Here is a 21,478-nt window from a genome sequence, read left to right as displayed (position 1 = left end):
GCCCGACCTGCACTTGCGGAATAGCGCGTATGCGTGCGCGCGTGTGTGAGTGCGTGCGTGCGTGTCTGTGTGAGTGTGCGTGGGGTTTTTTTCTTTTCTGGTCTCTTTTCGCTTGTTGGCACCTGCGGCATCATCACCGCAGCCCGGCGATTCCCGCATCAGCGCGCGGATACCCGGTGCCCGCGTTATCTGCTGGCTGCGGCGCGAGCTAGAGGACCGTGAGCGCGCGGGGGCGCAGGTGCATGCAACAGTGTGCTGCGGTGCGGAGGGAGGATGCACGCGCGCGCGGTGGATGCGCCGCCGCTCCGGCTCTTCTGCACGCTCCTGCTGGCGCTCGCGGCGCTGCGGGCATCATGCACGAGCTCGGTGCTGGAGTGCCCGCCGACCTGCAGCTGCTCGAGCACCGAGATTCACTGCAACAGATCGCACCAGGGAAGCTTCTTCCCGCTGCTGGCACTGCACGAGACTGGCATGGAGACTGGCAACGGCACGCACAGCTTACCGGACCTGTTTGAGAACATCACCTCTATGTAAGTGCGCTGGGGTGAGGAGGGGAGGGGGGCGAAAAAGTGTCAGAAACAGTGTGTGCATGCCATGTTAATCAAGCCTGCACGGGCGGGTGGGCACGAGCTCCTCAAAAATTCAGGATCTGGATCCGTGACTTAATAAATAAATAAAATAAATAGATAAAATGTTTAAATATATATATATATTTTGAGGCAGAAAAGAAAAACTTTGTCATGTGTCATCTTATAATTAAAGAACTTAAATTAATAATAAAAGAATAAAGAACAAAATAAATAACAGAAAAAACCTAAAATTAGAACGATTAATACTAATAATAAATAAAACAATAATTAAATAAAATAAAATACACACTTAAAATACTTAAAAAAATTATTACTGAAAGTGTCCTATTGTCAATATTAATAAAAAATGAATTAATTATATATTTTATATATTAATTATATATATTATATATATATATATATATATATATATATATATATATATATACACATATAAATAAATGAAAAAATAATAAATAAATACATATTTTTGAGACAAAAAGAAAAAAAAAAGTTTGCCATGTTATTAACTACATATTTTCTTATAATTAAAGAAATTACATTATTAATAAAATAAATAATAATAAATTAAATATAAATAAGAAAATTTAAAATTAGAATGATTAATAATAATAAATAAAAAAATAATAAATTAAATAAAATACATACTTTAAATATTTTTTAATACTTTGAAAAATTTACTACTGCAAAAAGTAACGTATTGTCAATAATAATAAAAAATGAATTAATTATTTTAAAAATATATACATATAAATAAATGAAAAAATAATAAAATAAAATAAATAAATAAATATTTTTTAGGCCAAAAGAAAAAGTTTGCCACGTTATTAACTACATAGTTTAGAAGTATAGAAATTACATTATTAATATAGTAAATAATAATAAATTAAAAATAAATTAAAAATAAATAATAAGAACCTAAACTTAAAATTAGCACAATAATACATTAAATAAAATTCATACTTTAATTTTCAATATTAATAAAAAAGTATTATTCCAAAGAAACTCAACAAAAAAAGTTTTATGTTAATTATATTAAATACATATTGATTGGGAATTACAAGAGATATTAAACAAAATTAAAGCACAATATTAAATTAGTTTCCAAAAAAACAATAATAATAATAATAATTAAAAAAAATATTTTATGTTTTATTTTCTTTTATTATATTATTTTTTATTTTGATACAGATGGCTTCTCTGTCATTTCTTTTATATATTTTATCTCCCTCTTGCAAAGAGAGAGTCGTTATTAATACTGATTTGTATTCAGTGCAGGAATCCAAAAAAAAAAAAAAAGAAAGAAAGAACACCACCAGGTTTTTGTTTCTCAGTCGTTCTCAGAACAATGAGAAGAGAAGCAAATTACTGTCAGCAATAAAAGCTGAAGCTCCAGTGCTCCTGGTATGGAGCAGGTCACCTACACAGTGAGCTGGTTTATGGGTGGTTGAAGGAGACGGTGATGGTGAGAGCTCAGTCAGTATCAGACTGCTTCATCTCGGCCGTCGAAGGATCTGAAATGATGCTGATGAGAACGTGGAACACTTGATGTGATGACAGACGTTCATCAAGGGCGGCGGAATGGAAATGTCTACTGGTTATAAAGACACGTAATTCACATCTCAGGTCTTACGTTTCCTTCTGTGTGGAATTCAATAACAGGGCCGGGAAATTGAAATTGGTTTTGTTTAAAAGAGTCATCATTACCACCATCATCATCATCACCACCATCATCATCATAACCACCACCACCATCATCATCATCACCACCACCACCACCATCAACATCATCATAACCATCTTACTGTAAGCTTACACCAGCGTCTAAACATTTTCCTTCCAAGCTCTGGAGTTTTCTGCACGTTTTGAACCAGCCTGGTAATTTTTTTAATTAATAAGCATTATTAGAAGCTTGGAGAACGTCTGGATGGTTCCACTAAGAGCATCTACAGAAGAAAGAGCAACAAATAAATCAGAAAGCTTAACGACGGTCAGTTCAACGATGATGCTCCATCACTTCCCCTGTGGATCTTTAATTCTGGGACACCACGTCCTTGTTGATATTTTTGTGGTTGGAAATTTTTTTATAGAGAATCATTAATATTGTGGGTTAAAATTAAGGTAGAACATTTTTAACTGTCCAAAAATATCATCAACTCTTCATATCCAGCAGCTTTAGTCTCAGAAGATACAACAACTTGTTTAGGAAGTTTAATTTTCTTAAATTGATTAATTCAAGAAGCGGCACGGTGGTGCAGTGGGTATCTCTGTTGCCACACAGCAACAAGGGCCTGGGTTCGATTCCCCAGGTGGACGGACGAGGTCCTTTCTGTGTGGAGTTTGCATGTTCTCCCTGTGTCTGTGTGGGTTTCCTCTGGGTGCTCTGGTTTCCTCCTACAGTCCAAAGACGTGCAGTCAGTGTGTGTGTGTGTGTGTCAGAGATGTTCAGAAGTCACAAAATACGAGTCCGAGTGAAGTCACGAGTCTTTAGACCAGAGTCTAAGTTAAGTCACGAGTCTTTAGACTAGAGTCTGAGTCAAGTCACAAGTCTTTAGGCTAGAGTCCGAGTCAAGTCATGAGTCTTTAGACTAGAGCCCGAGTCAAGTCATGAGTCTTTAGACTAGAGTCCGAGTCAATATAATCTCCACAAAACATATATTGTAAATGTAGCGTAGAAATAAAGAAATAATCTGTAAGTTTAGATAAAAACAACAACAGATTAGCGAGTGTATTTAGCCGTTTTACTTTGTGTCTTTACTTTCCTCCTCATTGTGTAAATGAATGTAATTTCTGTAACAAGAAGGTTCCAGTTAAAAGCTTCAACTGATACGTTTTGTTTTCATTACAGAACAAAAGCGCTCGATAAATCACGGCACAGCAGCCAAAATCCCAAACACAGCAAAACAATCATAACCGCTGCTTACCTTAGCTTCTGTTCTTCCAGATGCTATTACATTTATAAGCGTGCGTCCCATTAGGAACAGAATCCGTTATTTTGTAAATGTGCTTATAATTAAAAACCTCCAAACTTTTCCCGGTCGTGAAGTAAAACAGGAAGTCGTTAGAAAGCCGATCGAGCGTTTCATTACCACGTCATCTGTGTGACGCAAACTGAATGAATGCAAATAACAGAATTTCTTACTAACAATTACAATCAGAAGCTCTGATTGGTTCAGAAAGCGTCTTTCAACCATCAGCGCCGATTCTGTAGGAGCGTTCCATTCACCCCGGTTGTTCCTGTGAAGTGCACTACGTAGGGTATTCCACCATTTTAAGTGAGATTCCAATCCAAAGGTAACGAAAATGTTCAAATAATGTGAACTTCAGACTGTGTAGGGAGTAGGGAGCGACGCTTCATCACTACGCCGGAAGCTGCTGGAACATTTACACATTGTGTGCGTTGTGGGTTAAGACGGCCAGAGCGTTATTATTATTATTATTATTAGAGAGCAGAATATTTATAATAATAATTATTATAGATATATATAGATTAGATTAGATTAGATTCAACTTTATTGTCATTACACATGTACAAGTACAGAGCAACAAAATGCAGTTTAGCATCTAACCAGAAGTGCAATAGGCAGAAAGTGTAGGATATACAGTATTATGATATACTGTACATTATTTACAGTGGGTAATAGCAGTGGTATGAACAGGATCTATAAACTATACTATAAACAGGATATGTAGCTAAAAACAATATACATATTAAGGTGCAGATTAATATTAAGGTGCTATGCGGGTTAAAGTGATTAAGGTGCTATGGACACGATTAAGGAATGTATATGTGAAAAACATGGTAAACAGATGTATACAGTATATATGGGATTTATGTACAAATGAGGTATGTACCGATGAAATACTAAGCAGAAAAAGGATAGAATGTTTGTAGTGCATTTAGCTAGGAGGAGAGATGTGAGGGGGGTTAACGGGGGACAGAGTTCAACATGGAGACAGCTCTGGGGAAAAAGCTGTTTCTTAATCGAGTAGTCCTTGTCCGGAGGCTCCTGAAGCGCCTGCCAGAGGGCAGAAGGGCATACAGTATATATATAATTATCACACGTAACTAATGTTAACACATGCTGATGCTAGTGACTCTTGTTGTTCACGAGTAATTTTTTTGTGAGTCATGAGTCAAGTCCGAGTCATTTGAAACAAGTCGAGTCTGAAGTCGCTGTGTGTCCCCATCTCTGGTGTGTGTGTGTGTGTGTGTGTGTGTGTGTGTGTGTATTTTGCCTTGTGATGGACTGGTGACCTGTGCAGTGTGTTTCCTGTATTTTTCCCAGTGAATTGTACCCACCGTGACCCTGGTCAGGATAAAGCGATGGTAAAACAGACGATGAATGAATTAATTAAATGTCTACCTAAAATGTTGTATCCGCTCTCTGGGAATCGAACCCAGGACCTTCTTGCAGTGAGGCGACAGTGCTACCCACCGAGCCACCGTGCCGCCCAGAGACAATGGGTAAAGCTGTTGCCTCACAGAAGGAAGGGTCTGGGTTTGATTCCCCAGTCGAGCATCCAGGTTCCTTTCTGTGTGGAGTTTGCATGTTCTCCCCGTGTCTGCATGGGTTTCCTCCCACAGTCCAAAGACGTGCAGTCGGTTTAACTGGTGTGTCAAAACTATGTGGACACCTGATGTGCTTGTTAGACAGGATGTAGTTTATATCATGGATGTGTTTATGGGTCCTCGAGCGCCAGGTTAGTAGTCTGAGAATCTGCCTGACTGTCTCTGGCTCTGAGAGGCGTGACTGGTCCGGAGTTCTGCTCCCCCATCATGATGATGTTCTGTAGCGTGTGATGGATGTGATGTTGGGACGATTGATTTTAAGTGCAGCTCTGGACGGTTTTGGGTGGAAGCTGAGATTGGATGGAAGAGCGCCGGGCATCATTTTCTAATGTGTTTTTTAAATGCCGGGTCATCAGTTCGAGCCTCGGATCTGTCACGGCGTCTGTGGTCAGTGGCAGCGATGCGTTTTTAAGAGACGCCAACAACACGCTGGAGTTTCCTGTGTGTGATGGTTTGTTTAATGTGATCACAACGATTGTAAAATGATTGAAGCCACTAGAGGGAGCTGTTGGGTTTTTACATGAAACGTAATAATAAATTTCACATCCGACTGTAAACTTTACATTAAACTCCACTGTAAACTTCACACTAAACTTATCTGTAAATTTCATTGTAAACTCGACTGTAAACTTCACACTAAACTCATCTGTACATTTTATTGTAAACTCGACTGTAAACTAGTCAGTAAACCCGTCAGTTAACAGTAAACGTGATTGTAAACTAGTCAGTTTGTAAACTCGCTAGTAAATTTAACTGCAAACTTGTCTGTAAACTTGACAGTAAACTAAACTCTACTGTAAATTGTACTGTGAACTCACCAGTAAATTTAACTGTAAACCTCTCTGTAAACTATAAATTTGACAGCAAACTTGACAGTAAATTCAACAGTAAACATGGAAAGAAATTTGACTGTAAAATTGAAATTAAACTTGACAGTAAACTTACTTGTAAACCTAACAGTAAACTTGTCTGTAAACTTGCTAGTAAATTTAACTGTATACTCATCTGTAAACCTGACAGTAAACTAAATTCTACAGTGAACTTGACTTTAAACTCTTCCATGAATTGTACAGTGAACTCCATTGTAAATTTGACAGTAAGCTTGACTGTAAACTCAACTGTCAACTTGCCAGTAAATTAAACTTTAAAGTTCTCTGTAAACTTGACAGTAAATTCAACACTAAACATGGAAAGAAATTTGACTGCAAACTTAAAATTAAGCTGGACTGTAAACTTAACAGTAAACTCGACTTTAAACTCTACTGTAAATTTTCTAGGGAACTTCATTGTAAATTCGACATTAAACTTGACTGCAAATTTGACAGAAAACTTGAAGGTAAACTCAACAGTTAACACGACTGTAAACTTGACAGTAAACTCAGCAGTACGTTCAGTAGGTTTTTACTGCTGTAGATGTGTTACTCAGGCTTCTAATGAACGGCTCTTTAATTAAGATAATAATCTTAATTGATGTTTTGGTGTTTGGTGCTGGACAGAGATAGTGGTGTTCAGGTTAGCTGTGTGTAGTGCTGGACAGATCCTCCATACACACACACACACACACACACACACACACGGTGTGTCAGTTTGAAGGTCAGTGTTGTTAAGTGATGTTATTTTGGATGTTGTTTTAGTCCCTAACCAGTAATCAGCCCAGTTTACTCTGTCTGACCTTGGCAACACCATTAATGTACACACACACACACACACACACACACACACACACTGCTGTTTGGGAATACCTGCCATAAAAAGCCAAACAACAAGGTTGTGTTTTATTAACCAACAAGGTTGTGTTTCATTAACCCCTACATTTTTTTTCAATTCCCTGATCGTATTTCACCTCTGCTGCAGACTTTCACTCCTGACCGAGGAGGGTTGTGATTATCACACGCCCCCTGTGACACGTGTACAGCACCGACCACTACTTTTCACCTGCATGAGGCGGGTTCACATGGATGTCCGTATGGTGGAGTCATAACTATACCCCCTCTCTGTGCAGTTCCATCGATCAGCCAGCAGAGGTCGTAACTGCAGCACTTCCCAGATGTACGACCCAGATGTAAAAAATACTATATATATACACCTATCAGCCATAACAATAAAACCACCTCCTGGTTTCTACACTCACTGTCCATTTTATCAGCTTCACTTACCATATAGAAGCACTTTGTAGTTCTACAATTACTGACTGTAGTCCATCCGTTTCTCTACATGCTTTGTTAGCCCCCTTTCATGCTGTTCTTCAATGGTCAGGACCCCCACAGGACCCCCACAGAGCAGGTATTATTTAGGTGGTGGATGATTCTCAGCACTGCAGTGACACTGACATGGTGGTGGTGTGTTAGTGTGTGTTGTGCTGGTATGAGTGGATCAGACACAGCAGCGCTGCTGGAGTTTTTAAACACCTAACTGTCACTGCTGGACTGAGAATAGTCCACCAACCAAAAATATCAAGCCAACAGCGCCCCGTGGGCAGCGTCCTGTGACCACTGATGAAGGTCTAGAAGATGACCGACTCAAACAGCAGCAATAGATGAGCGACTGTCTCTGACTTTACATCTACAAGGTGGACCAGCTAGGTAGGAGTGTTTAATAGTGAGTGGACAGTGAGTGGACTCGGTATTTAAAAACACCAGCAGCGCTGCTGTGTCTTATCCAGCATACCAGCACAACACACACTAACACACCACCACCATGTCAGGTTTGTCATGGTCACGGTTTTGGAATGAGACGTCTAGCTGGCACACGGTCTGTTTTTGTTTTTATTTCCAGATCACGATATATTTAATTCTCTCAGCTTCTCGTCGGCGGGTCTCAGCCGCGTTCCCGCTCAGCGTCTCCGTGCTAAATGGACGGAGTTCTTGTTAAACGTGAAGATAAACGAGCGGCGTTCGCTTCCAGGCTCTCCGTTCTAATATCTGGCTTCTAAATGTATTTTTCAGCTTAATGAATCACCTGGTATAAACATTTCTTCTTATTGGAAATCTCCATTAGGCTAATTGTTTGTATTTGTTGATGTGTGATGTATCAGTGTTAGCGTGCAGTTCTGCATTTTTGCTAATGGCTTTGCACGGCGCTGGACTGGAATAAAAGAACACGATGGTATTTTTCATGTTATTAAAAAGCTTTCTCATTATTTTAACTCCTGTTTTTTTGTGTAGCGATACTGAACGTCTTGTTTTTTTGGCATTTGCTGGTGAAAAGTTCCAGTTTATCTCAGATTGCTCAGATTATTCAAACCCTAAGTCGAATCCCTCTGCCGCTCGCACCACCTCCACTCACACAAAACTCCATCGACATGTGTGAGGTCTCTGATCGATTTTGTGTATGGATGTGGTGGGTAGCACTGTCGCCTCACAGCAAGAAGATCCTGGGTTTGATCCCCAGGCGGGGTGGTCCGGGTCCTTTCTGTGTGGAGTTAGCATGTTCTCCCCGTGTCTGTTTGGGTTTCCTCCAGGAGCTCCTGTTTCCTCCCACAGTCCAAAAACATGCAGTCAGGTTAATTGGAGACACTGAATTGCCCTACAGGTAAATGGGTGTGTGTGTGTGTGTGTGTGTGTGTGTGTGTGTGTGTGTGTGTGTGTGTGTGTGTATGTGTCTGCCCTGCGATGGACTGACGCCCTGTCCAGGGTGTTACTGTGTGCCTTGCGCCCATTGAAAAGCTGGTATAGGCTGGTATATTATTATTATTATTATTATTTAAATTGTTTCTAAGAAAAACAAACCAATAATTGCTGGTTTTTGTAGACGACTTTTTAAGGTCAGAGTCGTGGATGAACCCGTCAGCGCTGCACAATGTTCCTCCATGTTCCAGGTCACACGGGCATCATTCAGGGACGCCTAAAATAGTCTGGGTCTTTTTAGCAAATAATAATAACAAGAGCAGGAGGTGATTCAGGGTGAGTCTGCATGCTAACTGATTTAATTGTGTGTGTGTGTGTGTGTGTACAGTACACATCAGGTTCACATAACGCCATGTGCTTTCTGTATTTGTAAGCCCAGTCTGGGATTCGAACCCCAGAACTATCTGCAGCGCGACTCTTAGCATCACGCTACATGAGCTTGCTAAAGAATTAGCCACCAAAATGATAATAATAATAATAATAAAAAGAAAAATAAACACCCAGGTAACAACAACGAGCCATGTTTCAAATAAATAAATACATAAAATAAATACATTAAAAATAAATACATACATACATAAATAAATAAAGTATATATATATATATATATATATATACATAAAAATTGTTAAATTAAAAATTAATAAATAAAAACATGAAAAATTGTTAAATAAAAAAAAAAAAAAATAATAAATAAATAAATAAATGAATGAATTTAAATGAATTTAAATTTAAATAAATCTATTTCTAAAGCAGCAGTGTTGCTGTGTTTCTAATGGGTACATACATACTTAAATAAATAAATAGATTAAATAATTAATTAATTTAAATTTAAATAAATCTATTTTGAAAGCAGCAGTGTTGCTGTGTTTCTTTCTGATGGGTACATTACATAAATAAATACAATATACATAAATACATAAACAAACAAATAAATGAATGAATTAATAAATAAATAAATGTACGATAATTTAAATGAAATAAATCCATTTGTAAAGCAGCGGTGTTGTCGTGGCTCGTACTGAGTGAAAAAAGCTTTTAATGGAAATGTAAACAGTCCTGCTCGTCATTTGTGTGTTTTTTAACTGTGAGCTTAATTGATGTCGCCGTGAAATCAAACAATAACCACAAATAGATCCGTAATTACCTGCTTTTATTTCTGAAGGATCCGGCCGGCGCGCCTGCTCAGAACAGAAAAAAAATCTTAATTATTATTTCAAAGAAAACAAGTCCAAGAAAACGTTTTTTTATTTATTTATTTTAGTTCAGCGGTGCAGCGTAACTGAAAGTGTGGCTCAGTGGTGGTCACTGCGATAAATCACGCTAGGGTTCGAATAGCCACAGAGAGCCGTATCGCGTACTGAGAGCCACGCTAAGCTCCTTTATTAATACTGACAGGTATTTATTGGGACTGATGGGTACAGAGGACACGCCTTATTTATTGGGACTGATGGGTACAGAGGACACACCTTATTTATTGGGACTGATGGGTATAAAGACACACCTTATTTATTGGGACTGATAGGTACAGAGGACACGCCTTATTTATTGGGACTGATGGGTACAGAGGACACACCTTATTTATTGGGACTGATGGGTATAAAGACACACCTTATTTATTGGGACTGATGGGTATAAAGACACACCTTATTTATTGGGACTGATAGGTACAGAGGACACGCCTTATTTATTGGGACTGATGGGTATAAAGGACACGCCTTATTTATTGGGACTGATGGGTATAAAGACACACCTTATTTATTGGGACTGATAGGTACAGAGGACACGCCTTATTTATTGGGACTGATGGGTATAAAGACACACCTTATTTATTGGGACTGATGGGTACAGAGGACACGCCTTATTTATTGGGACTGATGGGTATAAAGGACACGCCTTATTTATTGGGACTGATGGGTACAGAGGACACGCCTTATTTATTGGGACTGATGGGTACAGAGGACACACCTTATTTATTGGGACTGATGGGTATAAAGACACACCTTATTTATTGGGACTGATAGGTACAGAGGACACGCCTTATTTATTGGGACTGATGGGTATAAAGGACACGCCTTATTTATTGGGACTGATGGGTACAGAGGACACGCCTTATTTATTGGGACTGATGGGTACAGAGGACACGCCTTATTTATTGGGACTGATGGGTATAAAGACACACCTTATTTATTGGGACTGATAGGTACAGAGGACACGCCTTATTTATTGGGACTGATGGGTATAAAGGACACGCCTTATTTATTGGGACTGATGGGTACAGAGGACACGCCTTATTTATTGGGACTGATGGGTACAGAGGACACACCTTATTTATTGGGACTGATGGGTATAAAGGACACACCTTATTTATTGGGACTGATGGGTACAGAGGACATGCCTTATTTATTGGGACTGATGGGTATAAAGACACACCTTATTTATTGGGACTGATGGGTACAGAGGACACGCCTTATTTATTGGGACTGACCCTCAATACACGCATTGTTATTATTGTACTCTTGTCATTGAAATGTGCTGGTGGTGTGTGGTATTGATTGCAGTGTGTGTGTGTGTGTGTGTGTGTGTGATGGAAAGCATCCAGAATGAGATGTGTTTGTGGACCGGATCAGGTTCATGTACCTGCATAGCAAACAGCAGCGAGAGATTCAGTCGATACTGGTTTACACGCACCAGCGCATTATTTTACTGATTTCTGCAACCGTTCTTCATCTGAGACTGAATCATACATTCAGACCCACTGGTCAGAGTCTCGGTGGGCCTGATTTATGTATTGACGATCCGTCAGTGCTCCTGTTAGTTATGATATGGCACAAATTAAAGTAGATTTGGTATCTTGGCCTCGGCGTCATGTGTTCCTGATAATGCCAGGACTTTAAATATGGCATTTCATGATTCTAATTTGAGTTTTGCAGAGGACACGCCTTATCGATCGCCTTAAATTTGAATATATACGTACGTTTATACACCTGTTATCTGTAGGTGTGGCTAAAGCACCTGAATGGAAATAAATCAGGGTGTCTACATACTTTAGGCCGCGGTTTATTATTATAATTATTGTTATTTATTTAATATTGAGACGCACGTTCCACATCGATACGCAGAATATTTATCGACGACGAAGAATTTCGGAGCAGGATCTGATCCCTGTTTAACCCCGGCGAGAGGTGGTTGCTATGACTACGGATGAGAAAGTAATGACTGCGGTGTGATGAGAATGGGCCTCGCTTATCTCCCCTCGGTGACCCGTGGAGTGGAACCGAAAGGAGATTGTTTACGAGCCGGAGCAGCTACCTCGCCGCCCGACGCTCAGGGTTTATTACATCCTGTAGGAAGACGGACGCACGGATGGACGGACGCACGGTGAAGACGCCGTGGACGAAGGTGTGGTCTGTAAAGCTCTGACAGAACTGACCGTCGTCCTCGTTTTAAAGTTCTGGACCCGAGTGAGAACGTCATCACGTCACACGAATACTCATGATAACTGGCTGATGTAAATATCGGTGATTCTCGTCTCGTGTACAATAAAATGATCAGGGCGGCACGGTGGCTCGGTGGGTAGCACTGTCGCCTCACAGCAAGAAGGTCCTGGGTTCGATTCCTAGGTGGAGCAGTCCAGGACCTTTCTGTGTGGAGTTTGCATGTTCTCCCCGTGTCTGTGTGGGTTTCCTCTGGGTGCTCTGACGTCCGAGGAGGGTATATTCTCCTGACACGCCCTCCCTCCAACACGTATGCGCTTCCCCGACCCCTATTTATTTGCTCGATCAACGCGTGAGGTCGGTCTTGCGCAGGAAGAGTCACGCGCTGATCTCCACGTTCCTCCACTTCTGTGCAGGCGTCTCTGGGTCCTTACATGACGTTGAAGGCCCCGCCCACTTTTTAGTCCTGTCTTTTCTCACCCTGCAGACTAGTGGCTGATTTTATCTGCTGCAGGCACTGTCAATTGTGTCCGCTAGAGGGCGCCCTGCTGACCGGTGGCAGGAGATGAGCAGCGTGCCGTGACTTTCTGTGCCAATTGGGCAACCCAATATCCGGAACAGTTGGGAAATGTAATGTAAAATGTAATAAAAATAAGAATCAAAAAGGATTTGACAAAACTTTCACTAATTAACTTCATTGTAGTTTGTAAACAGAAACACGTTTACAATTTGATCCCTGCAACACGCTCCAAAAAAGTCAGGACGGGGGCGTGTTCCCCCTCTGTGTTCCATCAGCATTCCTATTAACGAGACGCTAACTGTCTCTCCGTTCTTGCTCGATACGAGACTTTAGCTGCTCGACAGTCCGTGCTCGCCGTCATCTGATTCTTTTCTTTGTGATGCGGCGTACGTTTTGAACAGTAGACAGATCTGGACTGCAGGCAGGCCGGTCAGGCACACGCACTCTGATCCGGTTGGTCAATAACGTTCCTGGCGAGGTCGTGAGCTGCTTGTACAGGATATATGAAATCTACATTTACATTTTCAGCATTTAGCGGACGCTTTTATCCAAAGCCACTTACAGTACTGTGACAGTATATTATCTAAGCAATTGAAGGTTAAGGGCCTTGCTCAAGGGCCCAACAGTGGCAACCTGTCACTTGCCACTGTTGGGCCCTTAAGCAAAGCCCTTAACATTTAGTTGCTTGGATTGTATTCTGTCACTGTTCTGTGACTAAATGCCAAAATTGTAAAATGTAAATGTGAGACTCAAACATTTACATTACATTTACATTTTCAGCATTTAGCAGACGCTTTTATCCAAAGCGACTTACACAATGAGCGGAACACGATGAGCAATTGAGGGTTAAGGGCCTTGCTCAGGGACCCAACAGTGGCAACTTGGTGGTGGTGGTGGTGGTGGTGGTGGCGGGGCTTGAACCGGCAACCTTCTGTTTACTAGTCTAGTACCTTAACCACTGAGCTATCACAAACCCAGGTTCGCAGGACCCACGTTGATGTGCAGCACCCACTGTAGCGGCCCCGCTTGTAACTGCAGGGTCTCATGAGAGCAGGACCTTAAATCAGGCGTTTTGGTCAAGATAAAGCGTACAAAACGCCGCCTGGTGGGCCGCATACCTCCGCGGGTTCGGATCGACCGTATCGACCGCTTCCTCCAGTCAGGAACCGTGTTCCGGCCCCCAGCGGAGCTAAACACTCGCGCCAAGCTGTTTTCCTTTGTACCCCGAACTTCAGGTGCGGCCGCTGGTCGGTCCGGTCCAGCTGGGCGTCGTCGTAATGGCCCAAACCCCCTGTGGACTGATGCAGCAGCGATGGCAGCAGCTCTCTCTCCCGCGTGGGCTCCGAGTGCTCTCGCTCCGTTTCTGTTTCTGCTAGCGCAGAGATGAATCATGATAACGTTCCTCCGTGCTGATTCATTTTCTGGAGGTGTGTGAATAAAGCGCCGCCACCGCCGCTCTCGTTTATTTTTATTTCTCCACACACACACACACACACACACACACACATACACACACACACACACACACACACCGAGGCTTCGTTCAGCACAGAAGAGAACGACTTTATTCCACAGCGCTGATCTCTTCTGAAGAGTCTGGTCACGACCAACATGGTTTAAGTGTTTTTCTTTCCCCGAGGTTTTATCATCAGCTTCTTTGGGTTCTATATTTTCAAGGCCCCGTGATCCCAGTGGGCCCTATTTCCCAAAGTGTTCCCTATATTCCAGTGGACTATATTTTTAGGATCCTTTATTAGATGTTCCCATGCTATTACGTTCATACGTTCTCATGGTCTTGTAATGCCAGGCCTTTATTTCCCAGAGTTCTCATGGTCTTATGCTCTTGTGTTCCCCAGTTCTTTTGTTCAGCAGGGCCCTGTGTTCATGATGGTTTTAAGGATCCCAGTGGCCATCACCAAGGCCCTACCTTTCCTCAGGTGTATGTTCCCAGGGCTTTGTGATCCAGGATTCATCCAGCATTCACAGAGGTTTCAAGACCCCAGTGTTCATGTTCTTACAATGGTTTTAAGGCCCCTAGATCCCAGTGGCCCATAATTCCCAATCCCTATATTATCATTACTCTGGAACGTTGGGAGTTCTCCTATGTTTCCATTATCTCATGTTTCTGGTTCTCTACATTTGTATGCTCCAGTGTTCATGTTCTCATGTGCTTTTAAGGCCCCTAGATCCCAGTGGTCCCTACTTCCCAGTGCATGTATTACAATGGACCCTACCTTTCCTTGGGCCTACGTTCCCAGGCCCTATGTAACCATTGATCTGGACATTTGGAGTCCTCCTATGTTCCTATAGCTCCATGTTCCCTGTTCTTTACATTCCGATGTTTCAGGACTCCAGTGTTCATGTTCTGATTTGGTTTTAAGGCCCCTAGATCCCAGTGGCCCTCACTTCCAAATGCATTTATCACCAAGACCCTATGTTTCCATGGGCCTACGTTCCCTACATTCCCAAAGCCCTTATGTAACCACTGATCTGGAATTTTAGAGTCCTCCTATGTTCCTATAGTTCCATGTTCCCGGGCCTCTACATTCCTGTGTTTTAAGACACCTATATCCCAGTGGCCCCCACTTTATTGTCAAGGCCCTATGTTTCCTTGGGCCTGTTTTCTCAGGTCTTTGTGCTCCTGGATTTTTCCAGCATTCCTAGAGCTCTTATGTTACCACTACTTTAGAATTTTAGAGTCCCCCTATGTTCCCATAATCCCATGTTCTCAGGTCTCTTCATTCTTATGTGTCAAGACCCCAATGTTCATTTTCTCATAATGTTTTAAGGCCCATAGATCCCCCCCCCCACTTTCCAATGCCGTTATCATCAAGGCCCTATGTTTCCTTGGGCCTACTTTTCCAGGTCTCTGTGCTCCTGGATCAATCCAGCATTCCCAGAGCCCCATGAGTCCCATGGTCCCATGTTTTCAAGACTTTAGCATTCATGTTTGCATGATGGTTTAAGACCTCTAGATCCCAGTGGCCCCCACTTTCCAATGCTTTTATCACCAATGCTCTACTTTTACTCCTGCTCCTGGATCCAGCATCCCCAGAGCTTTGATGTTTCCAGTGCCTTAAGATTCCAGGAACCACATGTCTGTCTTTAGTCTGGTGTTTCCAGGCTGAGTTTTCTCTAAGAGCTATTAGAAATTCCTTACAATTCAGTTCCACAATTGTTAAATCCAGAAAAAAAAGTTAAGAATCACAGTCTTACTGGATCCACGTCAGAAGTTAAAGTATAAAGTCTTAAAATGATTTTTTCCACAGTTCAGACGTAACACTTCGATTATTAAAGGATAATTTGGAATAATTAGGGTTTAACACGGACGTTGAAGTGCGAGCGCGAGCGTTCGTCTCTCGTCTTCGCTTCGGGATAGCTCGCTGTAATTAATTCCTAACCGCCTCGGAAAGTCTGAGAACTCGGCACGTGGCGCGCGTTCCTAAATAATTACAGCTCCGCCACCCGGCGGGACGGTTCAGACTGTAACTGGATTTAGATTCAGAATGATTCGTTTTAAATATGTTAGTCATAATAACAGAAAAAACGCAATGTCACGAATATGGAAATCGTTCGGGTTCGTCTTCGGTTTGTGTCCCTTCCGGCCCTGTCGTCTGGTGGCTCTGTGTTTGATTTGGGTTTCGTTTCCTCGCTTGTCGGTGTTCCGGTTCGTCCCAGAGCTGTTAACTGGGGCTCTGTACAGGACACTGGAGTTTCTTGCTTTTGTACACAGGAGCAGGAAATGACTTTCCCTAAACTGTTGCTGCAATATCAGAAGCATATTTACTCCATAGAGATGATCTTGCCTTTACATATAGCACAAATATGTGGACATCCATTTCAAATTTTCTAATTAAACACCTTCTGGAGGAATTGGAATGTAGACTGTGAGCCAGACCTTCTTACTGATGGTCCACTAATGCTCTTCTAACTAAGGGGGCATACATTTTTACAGACACAGTCTGAAATCTGGTAAAATAGTTAATGTAAAGCTTAATGTTTAACAAGCTCGTGATCAGGCATCCACATACTTTTGGCCGTATAATGCACACGTAGCAGCAGAAATGTGGAAATGATATCAGTAAATTTCTGGAGGGTGGAAGCGTGGACCGTAGGAGTTCTCCCAGCGGCCCGGGTGAAGGGGGTCGGCCTCTCGGAGCCGCTCTCTCTCTGCATTATTCATGTGAGCGTGGCTTATTTTCGCTCCGACTCACCCTGCATATTAAATTGAATGGAAATGAAGTGAGGACTCGCTCTGCCGGGGTTACTGACACCTCACCACCCGACCGGCGCTAATGCCAAAATATCTCAAAATACAATTCCTCCATCAGGCTTCACCTCCTCTACTCCTGACCGGACCGCTCCTTTTCACCCGCACCAGGCAGGTTCATACGGAGATCCGTATCACGCACGGAGAGTCTCGTGTTAGAGGAGGAGTGTGGAGGACATTAAGAAATCAATGAGATAGTAATTATGATTAGTGATCCACAAAAATGTTTTGTGATGTTACGACAACGTATTAGAGCCACTGTTCACATCATTTTTTATATATTTTACTTTATGTTGTATTTTATTTATTTAAATAACCGGAAGTATTTATATTTCAGGAATAAAGGCAAAATAATTCAAGAATAAAGTTGTAATGTTTTAAAAATCAAGTCAGAATATTTAAATAATATTATTGTAATATTTTTTAATAATAAAGTCAAAATATTTTAAAAAGTTAAAGTAGTTCAAGAATAAACTCATAATATTTAAATAATAAAGTCAAAATATTTTAATAATAAAAAAGTTATTTTTAATAATTAAATCATAATATTTTAATAGTAAAATCATAATATTTTAATAATTAAATCGTAATATTTTAATAATAACATCAAAATATATAAAAAAGTTAAAATAGTTCAATAATAAAGTCATAATATTGCAATAATTAAATTGTATTTTTAATAATTAAGTTTTAATATTTTAATAATAAAATCAAAATATTTTAATAACAAAATCAAAATATTTTAATAACAAAATCAAAATATTTTAATAATAAAGTCATAATATTTTAATAATAAAGTCGTAATATTTTAATAATAAAGTGAAAATATTTTAATAATAAAATCATAATATTTCAATATCAAAGCTGTAATATTTTAATAATAAAGCTGTAATATTTTAAGAATTTAATCTTAATATTTCAGAAATAAAAAATTCTAATATTTTAGGCATTAAATCATAACAGTTCAATAATAAAATCGTAATATTTAGATAAAATTTTTTTTTTAATATTTCGAGAATAACATTTTAATATTAAGGCCAGGATGTGAGGACAGTGATTCTCTAAACTTGCATCCCTTTAAAACTATCCTATTCTATCCTCTGTGTGAGATTTGTAACAGCGCCCCCATCAGGCGGTGTGTGTGAGATGTAATCCTGGTGTACTGGTTTGATTTTTTTATAAGCGTGTTTCCTGGATTTTCTTGGCTAAGCCTCCGCCGCGTCGCGAGCGCTAACCCACAAATCCTGGCTCAGCTCGCTTTTATTTCTTCACGCGTCTTCAGACTCGCCAACACGAACTGAAGAGCGGGATTTTAGCCGCGCTTAATCCGCTCGGAGGAAGTGAGACGAGGATGTTTTTCTTTTCTCACTGTGGCACTTTTACCCTCCAACACGAGAGTGAGGAGAATAAAACAAACAGAGGACGAGGATTACGGGAGTGTACTCACAGAGAGGGGAGGACGTGTGGGGTTCAGACTCGCCCGGATTAATCACAGGAAATGTAACCGTTTGGGATAAACCTGTTTATTTTAATCCTGGTGGTGGCAGGAAACACAGGGCTTCAACCTCTCAATCTGTGTTCCAATTCATACCGAAGATATACAGTAGAATAAAGTTTAGTGAACTCTCCACACTCCCGAGAAGAGGGCGTGTCTAAATTCTTAGATCCCTTTAAAATGCTCCTACTGAGGCGCCTTAATTCTGAGTGATGATCTGACTGAATAACGAGGGAGCGTCCGGCGCTTCCTCAGCACTGAGGGCAATCCCAGCATTCAGTGCGGCACGACTTTACTCAAAATATTTAAATAATAAAGTTTAAATATTTCAATAATAAAATCTTAATAATTTTATAATAAAATCTTAATATTTTTATAATAAAATCTTAATATTTTTTATAATAAAATCTAAATACTTTTATAATAAAATCTAAATATTTTAATAATAAAATCCTAATATTTTTATAATGAAATCTTTATATTTTTGTAATAAAATCTTAATATTTTTTATAATAAAATATAAATATTTTTATAACAAAAGCTTAATATTTTTATAATACAATCTTAATATTTTTTATAATAGTCTTACTATTTTTTTATATATAAATCATAATATTTTTATAATAAAATCTTAATATTTTTTATAATAATTATTAGATTTTAGATAATTAGATTTTAGATTATTTAAAAAAAATCTTTTTAATATTTTACTTCATATTGTATTAAAGAAGTGGAAGTATTTAGAATTAATTTAAAAAAAAAATTTTAATCAGCCCTGGATGCTTATCCTAATCTTAAAAATGTTTTACTTTTTATTTTATTTAATTACACGAGTGGACGTATTTAGAATAAAGTTAAAATATTTCAGTAATAATTCTAATATTTAAACACGTGTTTCTGATATTTTCATTTATATCAAATTATTTTTAGAGAACTTAGATGTTACAGCCACGCTCAATACCTACACCGTGTGTGTGTGTGTGTGTGTGTGTGTGTGTGTGTGTGCGTGTGTGTGTGTGTGTGTGTGTTGATCAGATTAAGCTGTCAATCAAGGAGCTTTCACAGCTCTTGTTCCCTCATTAGTTGAAGTGCTGATCAATCACCTGAAGATCCTGTTTGTGTGTCTCAGTGCACACACACACACACACACACACACACACACACACACACACACACACACTCGCTGGCACCAGGATGCCCATAATTCACCAGCCTGTGTGTGTGTGTGTGTGTGTGTGTGGATACCAGATGGAGTCTCTCCTCATTTCTTGCTGCTAACAGGTCTGTCATGACTTACTGACCGGCGCCCGGCGCTCACACACTCGCTCCCGCCGTGTTACCGCCTGGTTGCCGCCTGGTTACCGCCGTGTTACCGCCGTGTTACCGCCATGTTACCGCCGTGTTCATATCCTCATTATTAACGCTGGGACGGTGGGATCAGCTGATCAGATTAGGAAGCACGTGTTAGCCACAGACTCCGTGTATGATGTACTGGTATTGGGATGTGATTTACTGGTTTTGGAATATGATGAACTAGTTTTGAGATTTGATCTGGTAATTTTGGCTCTTGACTGATTCCTTCAGCCGCTGATCTGTGTTACAGGTTTCAAGGAAATTAAAACATGGATGTGATATACTGGTTTTGGGATGTAATTTACTGGTTTGGGGATGCAATCTACTAGTTTTGGAATGTGATATACTGGTTTTGGAATGTAATTTACTGGTTTTGGGATGTGATATACTGGTTTTGGAATGTAATTTACTGCTTTTGGGATGTGATATACTGGTTTTGGAATGTAATTTACTGGTTTTGGGATGTGATGTACTGGTTTTGGAATATAATGAACTGGAAATAAAAAACAAGGAACGTGGAACATTGAAGCCGAGGTGTAAGTAAAAATATGAATAAATATAAAAAGTGAATATTATTTATTATTTTCAGTTATTATGGGACAGTACAGCGTGACTCTTCTCCTGTAAACGCTTTACAGTTAATACAGAGATGTTGTTTTTTAAATTCTCTGGCACACGTTGCTGACCGGCGGTGAACACGCGGCACATTCACGGGTTTTTCTCACCAGTTGTACTTTATCGCCCCCCTGAACCTTGTTGGGAACCAGTCGGGTGTTTCGGGCGGCGGCTGCTCCAGCGTGTTGGAGCAGCTGATGGGTGAATGAAGCTCAGCGAACCGCTTACAGCGTCGCTCTCGCCGCGTAACGAGGATTAGCCCCCGTCACGTGTGCCAGCTAATTAGCAGCGTGTGTGTTTCACACGTTCTCTGTGATGTCCTCGACCCCGGCCTGTAATGGGCGGCGGTGTTAATCTGAACGGTCACTACAGTCCGCCGGCGCCGGCTTGCTCGCTGACGGCCGCTTTGGTTCCATCAGAGGAGATGAAAATAACCGCCGGCGCGGAGCGTGTTAGCGTCAGCGTAGCGGCTAGCTGCCGTTTGAAGTGGCACTTAAACAGCTCGCGGCCGCTCGGCTCAAGGCGCCGTGACTGCTGACGTGTTAACAGGCCCCGACCCACAATGCACCAGGACAGCTTTCATAACGAGGAGCAGCAGATTAAAGGATTTTATTTCCTCCTCCTGAAGCTTCTGTTTGTTTCTGGGGTCAGTTTCAGGGTTTTAACATTGTATTCACTGAACTGAAAGAATTTGAGATGTGATCCACTGGATTTGAAATGTGATCTACTGTTTTTGGGATTTGATCTACTGGTTTTAGAATACGCTTTATTGTTTTTGAGATGTGATCTACTGGTTTTTTTAGATGGGATCTACTGGTTTTGGGATGTGATGTTCTTTGTTTTTTAACGTGATCCACTGGTTTTGGGATGAGATTTACTGTTTTTGGGATTTGATCCACTGGTTTTAAGATTTGATCTAGTGGTTTTAGGTTGTAATCTACTGATTTTGAGATGTGATCTGCTGGTTTTAGGATTTGATCTATTGGTTTTGGGATTTGA

General features: G+C 40.4%; 1 protein-coding gene across 1 annotated transcript in view; it reads left to right on the top strand.

Annotated features, from left to right (window-relative positions):
- The first annotated feature begins 273 nt into the window (after positions 1–273).
- ntrk3a (neurotrophic tyrosine kinase, receptor, type 3a) overlaps positions 274–21,478 on the top strand; it is a 110,771-nt gene continuing 89,566 nt past the window's right edge. The window contains exon 1 of the mRNA XM_063000933.1: positions 274–530. Coding sequence (XP_062857003.1) covers positions 274–530 — 257 coding nt within the window. The remainder of the gene's footprint in view (positions 531–21,478) is intronic.

The sequence above is a fragment of the Trichomycterus rosablanca genome, chromosome 8, assembly GCF_030014385.1.
Source record: "Trichomycterus rosablanca isolate fTriRos1 chromosome 8, fTriRos1.hap1, whole genome shotgun sequence".
Classification (NCBI taxonomy): domain Eukaryota; kingdom Metazoa; phylum Chordata; class Actinopteri; order Siluriformes; family Trichomycteridae; genus Trichomycterus; species Trichomycterus rosablanca.
This window is presented reverse-complemented; position numbering and strand designations above follow the sequence as displayed.